Genomic DNA, 14,593 nt, shown 5'->3' with positions numbered 1-14,593 from the left:
AGGGCTTGACGTCTGATTATTTCATTATGTAGATTTTTCCTAAGCAGAATCGTTTCCCACATGCATCAATAAAGTCAGAACAAAGGATCGAATATCCCCTCGAACTTGTATCTCACATATAATAAATTCAATTTCAATTATTTTAATAAAGAGATTATAATATCTATTTCAAAACTAAATAAATCTAAATCTTAATTAAAACCGATTGAAATTGAATGCAACGGCAATTATGATGATTTGGTAAAATTAAAGATACTAATAAAATAGAGGCAACAATTGTTATTTTTATTTTTTTCAATAAAACAGAAAAAAAAATTAATATATAAATTACAAGATTTGTTTATTTAAATTTTATTTTATTTAATTAATTTAAATAAAAAATATAATAGACACATTTATATTTAAAAAAAAAAACTAAACTCATTTAATCTATTAAAATAATTAAAATTGAGGGCTTGAACTACAAATTGGGGAGGGGCAGTCGACTACTTATCTATCCAGTAGGTCACCTTATCCTAAAAAAAAAAAAAAAAAGCGTCACATGCATCTCTGTCCTGCAGGTGCATTACATATAGCTGCTGTTTAAATATTATGTGCAAGAAATTTGCATTTGAAACATAAAATAATAAATTCTCGCACCAATAAGAGATTATTTAGCTGTCATAGATTTTAAATATAAAATTAAGCTTCTTCACTCCAGCTAATGCATTAAATTCAAAGTCTAACCCCTGAAATACATAATTTACCACCATACGTTCTTCATCTTTTCCACCAAGAAGATGCATCCAGTTCTTCTCGTGTCCCTTCTCTTCATCGGATCAGCATTTGCAGCAGCAGGTATAACCACTCCTTCATTTTAACCCTCACTTAGTATTTCGATCTGTAGGAACTTTCTTCCTTCCTTTTTTGCTTTGTTATTTTATTGGGAGTTTTTGTTCAGCAACTTAACTTCCTCCCATAGATCTTCTGCAGAACCCAGATTTCGAAACTCCACCACTGCATGTTCCAAGGAATTCAACTTCTCCATTTCAGTTATTGAATGAAAACAGCACAATTCCAGGATGGACATTTGAAGGAACGGTCGTGTATGTCACGGCTAGTCAGACTGTAGCATTGCCGGGGGATGGACATGCCATACAGCTGATACAGGATGGAAAGATCAACCAAACTTTCCATCCAAATGCTAGTTACTCGCATTATCTACTTACCTTTGTGCTTGCCCCGGGCGGCCAGAATTGTTCAAACAGTGGTAGCATTGGTGTCTCGGTACCAGATAACCATGCTGTCTTCTCTTTTAAACAGCATTATGGGAAGGAAGGATGGGAGACTTATGGTGTCTACTTAGGTAGTTGGGAAGAGCAAGAGCCTATAAACCTTATTATTGAAAGCCAAGCAACAGAATCCGATGCTAATTCCACTTGTTGGCCAGTGATTGACAAGCTTCTTATTAAAACCACTGAAACACTTGCTCCAGGAAATGGTAAGCATGTCTCCTTTTCTCTATGCTTATATATGAGCACACTGCATTGGATCGAGATCAATGGCTGAATATCTCTCAAATACAATATTGAAATATCTGGATGGTTTTCCTTAATCTAAATAGGGAGATGCCCTGTCTTTTTCTTTTCTCTTGCAGAAATCTACCTTCTGAAACAACAAATAATCATCTCCACTGCTATTTCTTTTATCATCTCTTAGATCATTTAAAGCAGCCAATACACGAAATCATTTAGGATCCCAATATTACACAACACTCGTAAAAGAAACTTTTAGACTTCACAACTAAGATCCCTCCTCTTCTTAGTAAGCTGACTTTTTTTGCATTATTGATACACAGATAACCTTCTGCTAAATGGAGGATTTGAATTTGGCCCCGAATTCCTGGTCAACTCAACTGAGGGTATTCTACTTGATCCAGCACCTAGTCCTGTTCTATCAGCACTACGACAATGGTCTATTACAGGAACAGTCAAATATGTAGATTCCAAACACTACTTCGTTCCTGAAGGCAATGCTGCAGTTGAAATGGTCTCAGGAGTTTCGGCTGGCATACAGACAGCAATGACAGTCACAGAGGGTTCATCATATAGTTTGGAGTTCACTCTAGGAGATGCTAATGATTCGTGTGTGGGAAGTTTTATAGTGGGGGCTCAGGCAGGACCAGCAGCACAGAATTTTACACTGCAGAGTAATGGGACTGGCTCAGCCAAGAAGCTCTCTTTGGCATTCAAGGCAGATTCAATGACAACTTCCATCAGTTTTGTCAGCTATACCACCACCCAGACAAAGGATGGTCTGTTTTGTGGCCCTGTGGTAGACAATGTAGTTTTGCGTGCCTCTCATGCAATAAAATCAGTAATGAAGTGGGAAGGTTTGATTCCTCTCCTATTCCTAGTAGCCATTCTATGGTAAATGTGTAATGGTTCAAGCAATTCTGTCGTTTCAAAATTATCCGCTTCTAATTGGCATCATTCTTTCATCCTCTGAGTTTTGGATTCACAATGTATTAAGTGAGCTAGACACTTTTTGATTGAAAAGTTCTTTCAGTTCTTTACTAGAAATGACGATGGCTGTTTTTTTTTTCATTAAACAAAAGACAATTGACCATATATTGATGACAGGTACCTTTCCGGGTGCTGTTCTTATTGAGGATAAGGCAGGCCTATTATTAGACCAATCACATTGCCACTACCAGCAGAAGCAAAGAGGCAATGTAGCACACATAGTTGATAGAGGAACAAGCAATTTTGCAGCAAGCACACTGCAATTGAGAAAATGGTTCCCGAAAACTAACTGAAATATTCACTACAGAAGGTTTCAAACACATTCCAATAGAAAGCACGATTCAGCCATAAAAATTACTTCGACATATAACTAGAACAAAAGCAATTTGATATTTTGCATCCGAAATTATACTAATATAGGTCTTATTCATTCTGATAAGAAGTGTTGATTTAGAATCATTCTATATAGTTACGAGAACTCAAAACTTTCTATACATGGACAAGATTAACTCATATACAATCTGACGTATAATTCTGTTTTCAATTTATAGTACCAACATAAATTAAATGGTCGGCGGAGATCCAAATGCTTAACTCAACCTCCTACATCTCCTTCTCCCTGGTGTCTTGCTATTATTGTTAGCTACATGAAGCACAGCCAGGAAAACCTAAGCATAAAAAGGAGGAAACCTGACAAGCATCCCAAAGAAAGTCAACGTAATTAGTTACATGAAGCATAGAGTGAATAGACCAAGCACAATAAGGAAAATATGGCACAAGGGATATTGGTCGATAAATATGAAGAAAATCGTTTTAAATAGACCTAATTCCACAGACAGAATATGCATTTCAGCACTAGATTTCCCTGTCACATCCATTTTATCATGCATACAGCACATAGCACAGAAAAATCCTTGGCGACTGAGAGCAATAAATGAAGAGGTCCAAGATGCACCATGTGAAATCCATTTTCTTTTTCAACCTATAAACGTTTATGGAGATTAAAGAGAAAGTACATTTGAAAAGTAAACATATGATTTCACCTGCTCAATTATCTAAATTTGACTATCCCCAGGGTTCTGCTAAACATTCTGTACTACATTCATCTGTATTGCACGTTGCAAAAGAGTTCTGTATTCTTGGCTTCTCGACCATTCATCAATTTCACGAGCACGTAGAACAGGCAGAGGATGTGAAAGTTGCCGTGTTTGAGCGTTTCTAAACAGCACTATTGATTTAGATAATCACAAAGAAAACTGATAATCCTACTTTATTTTGTATGTTGGCAACATTACTCACCTTATGTACCACCCTATCGGACTTGAAGAAGCTTTATCATAAGAGCGAGCTTGTTCCAAAAATGCATCCACATTTAGTTGATCAGCGATGGATGGGCTTCCCCCAGCCAGTTTCATCAAAACAGAGATGACCACCTCTTGTAGGGGGCATTAGAATAATCAGATGATCAAACATTTAAAATAATATTAGAAACTAATAAAATATGTTGTGTTTAAATTTTAATTTTGCAAAACCTTAGGGTCTTGAGCAACAAGAAGGGCTGCACGATCACAAGTCAGCTCTGCTGCTCGGAGCCAACGAAATAATTGTTCTTCCAAAGTCTGAGCTATCAATCTACCCAAGCCTGTGAAAAATAAGCAGTAAATAAGCTCAATAAACATTTTCAAAGGAAATATATTTACGAGGATTTGTTAGAATACGTGGAATATTCTCTATTCAGTGATCACTACATATACAGCATATATAACACATGAAACTTACTGCCTTGTGTACGGGTCCAAAAGTTACAGTTTGACATAACGAGCTAATTAACAACATCCTGATTATCAAAACCCTAAGCTACTGCCAAATGATTATTGAAACCCAATCTTGGATTTATCAAGTAATCAAAGGTTTGATGAAATCATCATAAAGACTAAGAGAGTTAATACTATATTACTACAAACTGAACTTGCTATTGCCTCTAATACAAAATATAAGGCAATCTTTCAAAAGTTTAGGATGGAAGACAGATATTTTGTACATCTCTGTATGCAGTAGTCTCATAAGCCATTAACGTTGAGTAACTGTGAGCTTAAGTTCTAAACACACTTTTTAATATACATGATATGATTCTTAATAAATATGAGGTAGGCTAAAAACGTAGGAAGTTGCCACATCTAGAAATTAGATAAACAAAGTGCCTACCTGGTACAGTATAGGCTCCAAGAGTAAGAATATTGGCAAATGTGAGCCATACACCATGATCGCATTTCAGATGACCCAGTTCATGAGCTAAAACAGCCTACATTAAGTAGAATGAATAAAAGTTTATAGCTCATCATCTTTCATACACAAGAGAGCACTTTGACTAGGGGAAGTGTCAGGAAAACTTTCAAACTAAACCAACAGATGATATTGTTTTATGCACAAGAACAGTGACCCAGAATGTAATAACATTCAGTTGTTGATAACTAAAGTCGAAGGACAAAAAGAAAACAATGGTAACACACTGCACATGTTATAAGTGATAAAGAAACAAGTATGGACCTGCAATTCCTTTCGTGTCAAAAGCTCCACTAGACTGGTATGCACAACAACAAAGGGCTTTTTCCCACTTATTGCTAGAGTATATGCATTTGGCACAGGACTTTGGCGTACATATAGATCAGGAGCCTCAAGGTTCAGTATTGCTGCAGCCTCAGTCATCAGCTGATGAAGTTCAGAGAGCTGATAGAAGAATGCAATACCATTATATGAGCTACAAAAAATGCTGATCATAAATTTTTGAAAAAGTTGAAATCAGAAGAAGGCAAGTATATTTCCTTTTATCAAAAGAAAAGTTTCGCTTTTAATGACAAAGGGATCGCTTGTACATTCAGTGATTCAAATGTAGAAGCAACCTTACATACATACAATGTTCCAGAAAGAATAAGCCAAAGCATACTTCCTTCACTCTATCATTCAAGTGACATCCTTTTTATAACGTCAGAAGCAACAAAAAAGACATCAAAAACTAGTGCGAGAAGGTTCAAAATGCTTATTCATATATGAGCATGAAAGCCAAAATCAAATGTGGTGGGGAAACTTCAGAAAAGAGAGCACATTAAGAGGCATCGGAGAAATTTGCGAACATCTTATATGCATCAGGGACATGTATAGTGTACTGCTCTACGTACATGTCTATGTTGAATGTAAAATTTGTCTTCCTCGAGACAAATTAGGTCCACAATAAAAGCAAATAAGACTTGCAGTTGCAGCAAGTGATAGTTTGATGAGGTCCAATAAGAAAGCACAATACAGGAGGTAAGTAATGTGTTGTCCATATAGTAGCAAACCTGATTCTTGGAAACAAGAACTGAAGTCCCAATATTCTCAAGGAGCATGACTTGCTCCGTCATAGATCCTGCAATATTTATTGAAAGAAACTCTTTAGTCTTTAGTACAGAAATTCACCAAAAAAGAAAAAGGAAAAACAAGGCGAAAATTATATTTATTTTTTTTTAAAGTAGAGAACTTCAAGTGTAGAAATACCTAAAAGAGCCTTCCCTATCTCATTTAATCCAGGAATCGCCCTCAGTAGCAGCGTGTTCTGTAAAAACATAAAAAAAATAAAAATAAAAATAATAATAATAAATAATAAAAAAAAGAAATAAAGAAAGTAAATCCACCTTTTAACATGATTTCATCTCATTAAAATTGTTTCTTTTTTCATTAAATTCTAGCAGCAGCAACCATAAGTTTTCCATTCATGAAACTGAATTCAACTGAAATCTCACATAGAAACCTGTTTATCAAGAGGATGCCTAAAATCATCAGCGTCAAGATCGCGAAACACAACAGAAGAAGAGGAAGAAGAAGAAGAAGAAGAAGCCGCTCTACAAATGCTAATTCCTCGATTCTTCTTTACAGAGCTAAATCCATTGGACTCCAAATTATAATAGACTCCATAGCTAAAACCGACACAAGAAAGCTTTCTTTGAGTCAGCAAGCAGAGAGAGGAGATTGGCACAGAGGCCATGGGACGCAACTAAGTTTTCTGTGATTAAGAATTATAAATGAAAATGGTGTGATTAACATTAAATAAGTAAATGATTCTTTTGGATGGAAATGAAGAAATAAGAAAAAAACAGAAAGAAAAAAAAAAACAGAAGAAGATATTTTTGTTTTGGTGCGTGCGTATGTAATTTTGTATCCACAGCCGTACTCCTGGTAACTGATTCGCGCCATTTCATTTTCCGTGGACTAAACTCCGACTTCACAAACTGCCACCTGGCACTCCAAAACAACGTCGTTTTTCTGCAAGTAATATTACGGCGTCGTATTGCTGTAACCTCCCCGATTATATAAAATCACCGCATTGCTGAGCTTCTTTGGATTGCTGGGTGTTCTTTTTCTTTTATATTTTTGCAATAGCTGTTTTGACAAATGTTAGTATTAGTAATTTGAATTTGATGATAATTTTTTTATTTATTTAGTCTTTAAGATTACTGAGATTAAATTGTGCTTAATTTTTATTTCCGGAAAAGGAGAAATTCGGTGAATCGACCACCGACACCAGATGTAGCAGAAGATCCAGGGAAAGAGCCTACGTTTCAAGAAATTATCAATATTAAGGTTCTTTTCTACTATTATTTAATATTAATTTTCTTGTTTGAAAAGATTATTGATTTTTTTCTTTTTAAATATCAGTTAATCGAGAGTGGAGAAAAGGAGAGATTGATGGAACTTTTAAGAGAAAGACTTATAGAGTGCGGATGGAAAGACGAAATGAAAGCACTCTGCAGGTTTTTATTCATTTATATATGTAAATCGAAATAATCAATTTCAAGTTTTGATTATGGACTAATTTGTCAGTACTAAGCTTCCCAAAAGCTTAAAACTTTGAGCATCAATAGTTGCTTAGGGAAAAACAGCAACTTGAATTTGAAACTAGTTCTTCTGTTTAATTGTTAAAACTGGATAATTTCTTTTGTGCATACTACTTTATGTTTTAACCATTGGTCAGTGGGTTGGTAATGTTATTAAGTAGATGCATGTGCTGTGCTAGGAAGGCTGTTTCATCCTACCACCGATACTTCCATTGTTTCATATGTGTTAAATTTAAGTCCTGTCTAGCCAATTGTAAGCCGGGCATTTCTGTTACAGTATTGTATTGCAGAGCCAACTCGTCTGTTTCCATGTTTCGTTTCAGAGTTTACCACTCTTCATGGCTTCTTGAACTTTTTTCAGGGTCTCACTTCCTGAGTTCAAGAGTCTGCATTCTCGCGTCATGTGCACTGAGCTCTAGTGTTTTAAACTAAATTTACGATCAATCAAGTGGATCTAGAGTTTTTGTTGTATTGCATTGTATTTAATGGTTTAGTGAGATTGAATGTAGTTTGAACAAGCATTATGAGGTGTATAGAACCTCTTGGAATTTATAATTCCAAACCGCTGGAATAAGTTGATAATCAAGAGCAACATTGAAGTTTGAGAGGACATAAGTATATAGCCAACGCCTAAACTATTTGAGAATGCTTGTTTATGGAAGATGTTGCATTGTAATGGGGAACCGTGTGTTCCAACTTCCAAGTGGCAGTAGAGTTCCATGCTGTGTGTGGCTAGAGTTTCCCTTGTTCTCCCTAAGAGTCACATGGCCTGTTTGTAGAGATTATAGTTTGGTGATAGTATGGAATAAGATGAATATAATGCAGGTTGTGTCTACTGATTCTAATGCCATGAGAGAGATGCAAGAATTTGTGTTCTCCATTGGCAATTTCTGAGATCAGCTTTGAATGGTGATACAACTCGTTTGTGTTTTATGGAATGAAGCCACTTTTAGCAAAGACTTATGCTGTACGTCTTCTTCCACTTATTTTGGATGTGTATAAAAGAAGGATCTATATGGTTGGATACTTCTTGTAGTTATAGGAGGACATTGTATTGGATTTTTATCTTTCTGGACCTTTCTCATTGGAGATTCCTGGGATTTCCTTATATTATTAGTAACATTTTTAGTTTTCTTGAAGCTTTTAAATTAATAGATGTTTATGCTTGGTCATAATTTTGCAATAAAAAATGCTTGGCTTTCCTTATATAATGCTCTAATATTTTGGACATCACTCTTGACCTTGTCACATGCAGGGCATTTATAAAGAAGAAAGGGAGGAACAATGTTACTGTAGATGACCTTGTACATGTAATTACTCCTAAGGGCAGAGGTACTAGTTTCCCTTTTGTTCTTTATTCCTTCTAATTGTCCAAACAGTGTAATTTTAATAGTTAACTGCTAGTAACAGGATGTTATGTAAATGTATTTTTGGGATTGAGCATCCCATGATTTGTATTGCATAGTGAATGTGAAAGGGCCTAGACTTGATTTTGACTTTTGTTTCTTTATGTTCAGGTGCTTTAGTTGATCATGCCTTTGATGCTGATAAACTCACTTGTTTCTCTAACTCAATTTGGAGACAGCAATTTCAATTTATATTTTAGTTCTATTCTTTCTCCTTTCAAATACATTTTTCTATTGGGACTGAAAATTTTCACATTGTTGCTGATGTAGCCTCCATCCCTGATTCCATAAAGGCTGAGCTGTTGCAAAGAATCCGTACTTTTCTTGTTCAAGCTGCTGTCTGATATACCAGCTCTGTCCGTTGTGGTGTAGTGGGATAGTCGGAATCATTTAGAATTGTGTAGCATCATTAGCTCAAGTTGTCTTGAGAAGTGGAGGCAGCCTACTGCTGCAAAACCAAGAGATGAAATAGCATACTGCTGAAGCAGGAAACAACTTCCGACAATTCCTTTCGACTGTAATATCTTAAAATTCAGTTTGGAATATGTAATGTTTCACAGCGTATGTACTTTCATTCATCAACTGCTCTGTTCTGAAACAGTACTCAAATTCAGCTGCCAGCTCTGTAATGAAACCCTTCACTTGATGGCGGGAATTTGCCTGGATATTTCTATTATGGGGTTAAGTAGCTTATTTCTGGGTTAGTTATCCTTGTTCATGTTCATACTTTTGAAAGGCCTCAATTAGTCTCTTGCCAACTTCATTGCAACATAGCATCATAAACTAATATCTTAAGATGCCTAGGACAGCGTACTCATTAAAAGATATGTGATAAAACATGACTTATTATATGATCAGTATTGTAACGATTAATTGAATTATTATCAATCTGTGAGTTATATCATCACTCTGGTTTTATTTTATAACTATTGAAATCATTACAAGATTATTTATATAATGATTCATTATACCATCATTAGCCTGTGTTATGTTCTTGATGCTTTGGCAAGTGCAAAGAAAGGGTGCAACGCTAATGTAAGGTTCGCCAAGAACTGGGAATGTAAAAAGATTTGGTATCAGTTTGTTTTTTGAAATAAAGTATAAGGTTATTTATTGAATACAGGACTTAATTTCAGACCCAAATTATGGATTTTAACCCGCTAATATTAATGTCATTATGTGTTTTTAATTAATTTATATTCAGCTATATCTCTGGCTAGACAAACTCATGAACTTGTTCAAAGCCATGTGCAGTACAGAGAGCCTTCATCTTCTTTTCTGTGTTTGACATTTTGCTTTTTATTTTAATGTATGCAAGGAGCAGAAAAAAGGAAATGAATATGATTCCACTTTTTATTTGTACAATTGCGGCAGACGAGCAAAGTTTGACCTCCCTGACACCTTACCATTTAGTTCCCTTTACTTTACCAAGAACGAGCAATTCAGGGGTATCAGAAACTGCAACTTAACTATCTTGATTTCACATTGGAGTTGCGACAATGAGGATGTCAGCTAAATGATTTTTCATATTTGTATAGCAGTACCGTCTTCCATATTACCGTAATGTCTATCTTGCAATGGCTAATGCCTCACCACCTTTCGCTTTTGCTTAGCTTGCATGACCTACAATGCTGTAAACCTGTAAACCTATGTTCTGTGTATCAACAGAAAAGTGGAGGGATTTCTAATAGTATATAAATCTATTCCGCGTCAAAATGGATTTTATACATCCTCTTCTTACATGTAAAACCATATTCGATTAGGATTTGTAGAACTCCTATTTAAACAGCTGCTTTGTTCGAAGATTGTCGATGATGCTCATTTATCATTAGTCTCAAACACCACAATGGTCCACTGCTATCTTACCAAAACAGGTTTTCCTTTTGACAGCCACGACTAGCTAAGTGAGATGAACTAAACACACTCTGATAATTCATAATTGTCACACTCAATGGTCACAGAAGTGCCTGCAAGCATGGATTCCACTGGCATGTATATTTTCTTGTTTCAAGCTTTCTAAGAAGCAACACATAGTAACTCCAACTTGTAAGAATAGAATTCAAAAAGTACTTAGAATAGAACTCCAAGTGGATGCTCATCATAACACACAACAGTCTTACAATCAGTTTGCATGCACAAAATAGACACATCAAAAGCCCTCCTCTTCTGAGGACTTGTTCATTACACAGGCTATCATTCTCTTTTACAGCTTGGAAGTATAAAACATAATGCGAAGGCTTAGAAGTACCTTCATAGGAAACAAATGTACTTATTTGGCTTGTATGCCATTCCCCACTTTCCCCAACAAGATTCGCCCAACAGACTTAAACCCCAAGCTTACGCTCTACGGAAAATCTGCGAAAAGCAGGCAGTAGCTAACATGCACCCCAAAGCCTTACTACATTTGCATATTAAGCAAGTACTTTGCTTAAGCTGGAGAGCCTGCTTGTTCACAAAGGTCTAATAGATCCAAGGTCTGCAAACAACCATACTAATTGTCATAAGCGTCTGCAGAACTCAACATTGATTCATATAGAAGGTCACATTCGAACAGAAGAGAAATAAGGTGACACGTAGGTGTTGATCATACCTCAGGAATTGATAGTTCAAGCCGAAACTTTGGGCCATCATAGTGATGCAAGACTGGCCTAAAAGCATCTTCTTCCAATGCCTTGCATAGCTTTCTGACACGGATCCTGACCTATTTATTAAGCAGAAAAAGAGAAAACTATAAGCTCATCTGTTTAGATATATCAAACCGAGTCCTCTAAAATCTAAATCATCAATTCAATTTTTACCTGAGCAGGAAACCTTGACTCCCCTTTACATTTCTTGTCCTCCCAAGCAGTTGGATCAATGTTAGAACCCCCAAAACTTGATGCCTGTATAAGATAATTTTGAGAGGCTTTAAAATTTCAACAAAATAATAAACTCTGAAGATAAACCTGTAAATTTACACTTTAAATACATAGGAAATTTCAAAATTATCAGCATGTAATGCCTTTTTAAGTATTCATTCATATAGGTTCAGTTCTGAGTGAGGTAAGAATTACTTAGATCATGCATCAATAGAAGAAACTCCAAATAAAACATCCAGAAGTATCCTGATGCCCTCGAGCATAAAATAAGAAAACCAACAAACAAGCAATAGAGTTTCAGAACAAACCTCAAATATACCATGCAACTGGTGAGTAGTATAGTTATAAAGAAAGAGTGGTAAACCAGGTGTTATTGCCCGGACAGAATCCCTGTATCTCGGTGGTAAACCTATCAAATGAGTATACCAATCAGCACATTAGCCTCATTTACCATGAGGTTAACAAAGGAAATAAACATCATATATATCTTCTGTTCTTACAAAATCATGTCGTAAATATCAAATTATAATCACAATCCTCATAACATTTACAACCAGAGATCCAAGGCAAAACAAGAAAAATATAAACCAGGCTCGTGGTGAAAGCTAATGACTTCACATTATAATGTATTTCAAACTTCAAATGTCCAGATCAACAAGGAACTAACAAGAAAAGAAAAAGAAGTGAAAAAAGTATTTTACCAAATAGCTGGCGCTTTAAGTCTTCCTGCATAGTGTCATTGTTACAAACAAAGATATATCCTCCAAGGACCTCATTCCGTGGAAGTGTCTCCGTTGCAGGCAGCGTCTTGAACCTTTTGTCAACTGCACTGTTTGCATTGTTGTTCTCAACGTTGTTATTACTATTATTGCTGTTGTTGTTAGGCTCTTTGATGCTTTGATTGTTGCCCATATACTTGCTACCGGTCAGATTAATGATATTGTTCATGTTGTTCTTCTGGTAAACTGCATTCATATTGTATATGCCATTCCTAAAAGAAATTTTGCTCACATTTTCAGTCATCTTGGGTTCCAAGTTCGACATATTAAAGTTGAGGCTTTCAAATTTATTATCTTCCTGAAAACCAAGTTTGTCCCTTGGCCAAATTTCCGCTAGACCCTTAGAAAGATCAAGGTTATTCATGCGTTCACCCTTTACTCTTGTCTGCTCAGCCAACTTTGATGCAGCCATTATCCACTTGTGATCCTCTGAAACTTTTGATTGTCCTCGAAGCTCATCACCCAGTTGCCAAAAGCTATGCATGCTCTCCATCTTGCAAATCCTGAAGAAATGTCACACGGGATAAATCTTCATAAAAATAAAATCTAAAAAGGGAAAGAGAGACATACAAGGAAAATCATTTAAGAACATAAAATTAATGGCTGGAGTCTGAATCAAGCGCATAACAAGATAAAGGGTTATATTAAACCAAGACAGGAATGATTTCAAACAGAGAACATAAGCAAGCAATCACAACAAACGAAAAAGGCCAATCTGTATGTTACGACAGTACATTTAATAGGCTTAGCATTAAAGCATATTCAATGTTAAAAACACCTGGCTCAAAGCATGATATTGTATGTATTTAGCATCCAATATAGACAATGGAATATTTTATGAACAAAACAGCAGACAAGCCATACTGAGACGTGTGTATGTAACTAGAAACATGGATAAATACAACACGATAAAACATGCAAGTCAAAAATCATTTGAAGTATATAAACGTCAGGATAAACTGATTATAGTTTTCCATTAGTGAGAAGACAAAATTCGAAGGACCAAGGAAAAAAAAAGTCAGTGTTCAATATTTCCAGTGAAATTTGTCATTTCCTGTAAGAAATGAATAAATCAATTTTGAAAAATATAAAAGCAATTTTTTCAAAAGTAAAGTATTCTATACTCATCCCTTTACAAGCAAACATATCAGATCCAGCAAAACAACAAAGCATTCAAATTTCTACCCAGATTTTTACACAAAAACACTATTTTCCCAACAAAAAATTGAAAGAAAAGAAAGCCATAACTCAAATCCAGCTTAACATTCCGATTCTAGAACCTCCAGTTTCCAGCAATAATACCTCCAATTTAATAATAAATTAAAATGTAAGACACATGCACCACTAACCCAGAATCCAGTACCCTTCAGAACCCCAGAAAAAGAAAATCAAGCTGAAGGTCAAAAAAAAAAAAATTATGTTCAATAAAAACACTATCTAGCTCAAAAGAGAGCACCATTTTTCCGAAATCTAGTAGCACTAACTAAACAACTATAACATACACATAGACGAAAAGAAAAACAACTTTAGTTACTAGACCCGTAACCCACGTTTCCTCTCAAACAATTTCTTTTAAGAAAATAATAATAATAAGCAGTGAAAAATGAAAATACCTAGCTGAGTAAAACCAAAGAAAAGAGGTGATGTTTAAGGTGAAAAATAGAGGAATTTAGCGTTTAAAGATTTTTGAGGTGAATTTAAAGGAATCCTAGATTTGGGGATCCAAATGAAGGAGAGAGAGAGAGAGAGAGAGAGAGAGTACCTTTTTTCTGTTTGTTTAATTTGGTTCCAACTGTTAAAATGAAATCCGTAGGACACGACGCAGTGTGAGAGAGAGAGAGAATGGTGTCTGTGATCTTTTCTTGTATTTATAGATTCGTGATACCCAAAATGCCCATGCTTTTCTTCTTGTTATTTCAATGGTGCCACGGCATCTAAGTTTTTCTTTTTCTGGTTTTTTTGGTTTGTGGCCAGGAAATTAAGAGAAAGGAGAATTTGTACTGTGCCACTGTCCATAGATTCCACGCGCCGGGATTTGCGGTTACTTTTTTGTTATTAAAACGGTGCATTTTTGTGGATTGTGCGCTCTGTAAATTTTTATTTATTTTTGACAAAGCGCTCTGTCAAATTTAAATCATATGTTTTGGCAAAATTTGTTTTCGATAATTTTCAATTTGT

At 35.5% G+C, this 14,593-nt stretch overlaps 4 protein-coding genes across 7 annotated transcripts; 2 read left to right on the top strand and 2 right to left on the bottom strand.

Moving 5' to 3' along the window:
- The first annotated feature begins 344 nt into the window (after window positions 1–344).
- On the top strand, window positions 345–2,561 carry LOC8271454. Its single transcript, XM_002509473.4, has 3 exons — window positions 345–837; window positions 962–1,480; window positions 1,838–2,561. Exons 1-3 carry the CDS (start codon window positions 780–782, stop codon window positions 2,410–2,412), a joined length of 1,152 nt encoding a protein of 383 aa, XP_002509519.2. The 5' UTR covers window positions 345–779; the 3' UTR covers window positions 2,413–2,561.
- A 349-nt stretch (window positions 2,562–2,910) lies between these two features.
- On the bottom strand, window positions 2,911–6,690 carry LOC8271453 (protease HtpX homolog). 2 transcript variants are annotated; one of them, XM_002509472.4, is made up of 9 exons: window positions 6,289–6,674; window positions 6,036–6,093; window positions 5,840–5,907; window positions 5,052–5,231; window positions 4,710–4,806; window positions 4,037–4,146; window positions 3,804–3,937; window positions 3,548–3,722; window positions 2,911–3,194 (listed from the first exon to the last, which is right to left on the bottom strand). In XM_002509472.4, the coding sequence occupies exons 1-8, from the start codon at window positions 6,520–6,522 to the stop codon at window positions 3,587–3,589; spliced, it is 1,017 nt and encodes a 338-aa protein (XP_002509518.2). In that variant the 5' UTR covers window positions 6,523–6,674; the 3' UTR covers window positions 2,911–3,194; window positions 3,548–3,586. The 2 variants fall into 2 exon arrangements, 1 of the variants encoding a protein (XP_002509518.2); XR_007215739.1 differs by lacking the exon at window positions 2,911–3,194 and having other exon boundaries at window positions 3,586–3,722; window positions 3,804–3,939; window positions 6,289–6,690.
- Window positions 6,691–6,789: 99 nt separating this feature from the next.
- LOC8271452 (transcription and mRNA export factor ENY2) lies at window positions 6,790–9,482 on the top strand. Of its 2 annotated transcripts, none has more exons than XM_015715778.3 (5): window positions 6,790–6,931; window positions 7,031–7,118; window positions 7,194–7,288; window positions 8,628–8,704; window positions 8,890–9,482. In XM_015715778.3, coding segments are annotated over exons 1-5 (351 nt in total). In that variant the 5' UTR covers window positions 6,790–6,929; the 3' UTR covers window positions 8,979–9,482. The 2 variants fall into 2 exon arrangements, with proteins under 2 accessions (XP_015571264.1, XP_002509517.2); XM_002509471.4 differs by having other exon boundaries at window positions 6,791–6,931; window positions 9,049–9,482.
- A 1,354-nt stretch (window positions 9,483–10,836) lies between these two features.
- On the bottom strand, window positions 10,837–14,369 carry LOC8271451 (B2 protein). 2 transcript variants are annotated; one of them, XM_002509470.4, is made up of 6 exons: window positions 14,178–14,369; window positions 12,338–12,918; window positions 11,945–12,045; window positions 11,577–11,660; window positions 11,369–11,479; window positions 10,837–11,254 (listed from the first exon to the last, which is right to left on the bottom strand). In XM_002509470.4, exons 2-6 carry the CDS (start codon window positions 12,906–12,908, stop codon window positions 11,207–11,209), a joined length of 915 nt encoding a protein of 304 aa, XP_002509516.1. In that variant the 5' UTR covers window positions 12,909–12,918; window positions 14,178–14,369; the 3' UTR covers window positions 10,837–11,206. The 2 variants fall into 2 exon arrangements, with proteins under 2 accessions (XP_002509516.1, XP_015571921.1); XM_015716435.3 differs by lacking the exon at window positions 14,178–14,369 and adding an exon at window positions 14,029–14,164.
- Window positions 14,370–14,593: the final 224 nt, after the last annotated feature.

The sequence above is a fragment of the Ricinus communis genome, chromosome 5, assembly GCF_019578655.1.
Source record: "Ricinus communis isolate WT05 ecotype wild-type chromosome 5, ASM1957865v1, whole genome shotgun sequence".
Taxonomy (NCBI): domain Eukaryota; kingdom Viridiplantae; phylum Streptophyta; class Magnoliopsida; order Malpighiales; family Euphorbiaceae; genus Ricinus; species Ricinus communis.
Note: the sequence above shows the minus strand (reverse complement) of the source record. Positions and strands in the feature narration are given on the sequence as shown.